Source organism: Colobus angolensis, unplaced genomic scaffold, assembly GCF_000951035.1.
Source record: "Colobus angolensis palliatus isolate OR3802 unplaced genomic scaffold, Cang.pa_1.0 Scaffold138, whole genome shotgun sequence".
Taxonomy (NCBI): Eukaryota; Metazoa; Chordata; class Mammalia; order Primates; family Cercopithecidae; genus Colobus; species Colobus angolensis.
Window position 1 is genome coordinate 3,893,735 of NW_012114466.1, and position 2,428 is coordinate 3,896,162.

At 46.7% G+C, this 2,428-nt stretch overlaps 1 protein-coding gene across 4 annotated transcripts in view; it reads left to right on the forward strand.

Moving 5' to 3' along the window:
- Window positions 1-2,428, forward strand: part of EFCAB6 (EF-hand calcium binding domain 6) — a 328,394-nt gene that overhangs the window by 15,867 nt on the left and 310,099 nt on the right. Inside the window, exon 3 of one of the 4 annotated variants that reach the window (XM_011934783.1) lies at window positions 989-1,095. The exons of the other annotated variants lie outside the window; for them this stretch is intronic. Within the exon in view, the coding sequence (XP_011790173.1) occupies window positions 1,025-1,095 (71 nt within the window). The 5' untranslated portion in view covers window positions 989-1,024. The remainder of the gene's footprint in view (window positions 1-988; window positions 1,096-2,428) is intronic. 4 annotated transcript variants of the gene reach the window in all.

Consider the following 2,428-nt stretch of genomic DNA (forward strand, 5'->3'; position numbering starts at 1 on the left):
CAGAGTCTCACTCCGTTGCCCAGGCTAGAGTGCAGTGGCACAATCTTGGCTCACTGCAACTCCGCCTCCTGGGTTCAAGCAGTTCTCTGCCTCAGCCTCCGAAGTAATATTTTTGTATTTTTAGTAGAGATGGGGTTTCACCATCTTGGCCAAGCTGGTCTTAAACTCCTGACCTCGTGATTCACCTGCCTCGGCCTCCCAAAGTGCTGGGATTATAGGCGTGAGCCACTGCGCCCAGCCAGCAATGCAAATTCTTAGGCCTCACCGGCGACCCAGGACTGGAATGGGAATCTGGAGTGGGCCCAGCAATCTGTTTCAACAAGCCCTCCAGGTGATCCTGATGTCCACTCAAGTGTGGGAACTCTTGATTGTTAGGACACATTAGTCAGAGGGGCCAGGGATAGGTGGTCTACGTAGAGGTTACAGCAGGTGAAGAGAAAAAAACCCTTGCCTGGGAATGAGCACATTTGAGGGACTGCCGGTGTGGTTGAGGCAGAGGGAGCCGGGGAAGGGTGGCAGCAGAGAAGCAGGGGAGGGCCTGTGCTGCAGCCACAAAGACACCAAGGACTTTGGTCTTGGTTCTAAGAGCACCAGGAGGCAATTGGAGTGTTCTAAGCAAGGAAGTAACACAAGGAGATCAGCATTTGAAATGATTATGCTGGTTGTTGTGAGGAAGACAGAAGGGACCACAGTAGGGGTGTGTGTATGTGTGTGTATGTATGTGTGTGTGTGTGTGTATTGGATTGAGACATGGAAAGAGAAGTGGTGCTCATACAGTGGTCACATAAAATCCCTCCACCCGGGAATCCTACAATTTAGTGTGAAATTCACGTGATTTGCCTAAGGTTTTCTACACAGTTCTCCAGTAGCTTGCAAATCATTGGATTGTTTGACAAACCCAAAGGCTCCATTCTTGTAGCTTGCATAGGCCCAATAAGAAAATCTGTCAGCCAATCTGTGCTAACCCCATTGCTCTCTTATTTTTCAGAATCCCCAAAGTCAGAAATACTTTATCTTGAAGGTAATGAAACAAAATAGCACCAAAACAAATGCTCCCAAAGGCAACAGCACCCTCTCAGGCAGTACCAAAGCCAGGTGAGATGCTCCTCCTCCCTGAGCGTCTGTGCTCACTGATGTAGCTTTTGCACAGTAGACAGGTCATTGTGCATGGCTTCAGGTCTCAGGAGAAAGGTGCTTTAAAAGTTGATCGTGTTACCATTGCCACTTCTATCTGGTTTGTGTCCGTCATCCAGGCGACAAGCATTTACTAAGTGCTGATTCCTGTGCCAAAATGTTGTAAGCATTCTCATATATATCACATCAGCAAGCATTGGCTTACACGTTTTAACAATGGATGACCTTAATTTGGTGCTCAGCATGAATGGAAATACTAGACAACTGCAGTGAGTTCAGAGAATGATTCCACTCATGTCACTGTGGGACAGCAGGGCCCACTCGACAATCCAGCTTTTCTTAAGCCTAGATTCACATTTCCTGCGATAGGTGGCAGCAGCAGCAAGACTTCGAGTTCCTGAACCCTGAAACTGGGAAACTTGCAACTTTGCAGGAGCTGAGGTCTTGCTTAGACTTGGCTTGACTATAAATAGGATGTGCTCAAAACTCCTTGTCTGCTTATAGGAGCAGAGAGAGAGCGTAATTGTCGCCAGCTCTTACACTTTAAAAGGCTTCGAGTGAAACCGTTTTGAGATGTTTGACAGCACGCTTGTGGTCAGTGTTTCTGACATGACTTGTTTTTTCTCAGTTGCCGTATCTGTGTCTGTCATCACATCAGGTGTGGTGGGTCTGACAATATTCATGAGGTAATAGTGAATTTCTGAGATAGCTCCTGAAATTAGACTTTTATATCCACGATGAAGAGTATTACAAACAAAACAATATAAGCTTTTTTCTATAGGCTCTGTATTTGGGGCAGCAAGACATTCATGCTAGTGTGAACTAATACAAAACACAATTACTTAATTTGGTTCAACATAACATTCATCGGTTTTTGGAGGATGACGCGCTGGGCACACGGTGAAACTCGACCCTGGCTCCCACGGCATCAATGATCTGACAGGGAAGACAGACACTGAACAGTCATGGGGTCGAGGGTGCTCATTAAGGAAACCTGGCTGACCCTGGCCACCAGTTCTCAGTAGGAGGTTGAGAGGAATCGTGGATGGCGTGGAAACTTCTACGTTGAATGGTGGGAAGAAGAGAGACTCTTCAATAAAATACAGGAGTAGAAGGACATGTGGTGTGCATGTGTGCTATTCTGTGTGTGTGGTATATGTGTCTGTGGGGGGTAAGTGGTCTGTGGTATGTGTGTGTTTGGTGTGTGTGTTTCTGTGGGGGATGAGTTGTGTGTGATGTATGTGTTTCTATGGGGGATGAGTTGTATGTGGTACATGTGTGTGATGAAGGTGGT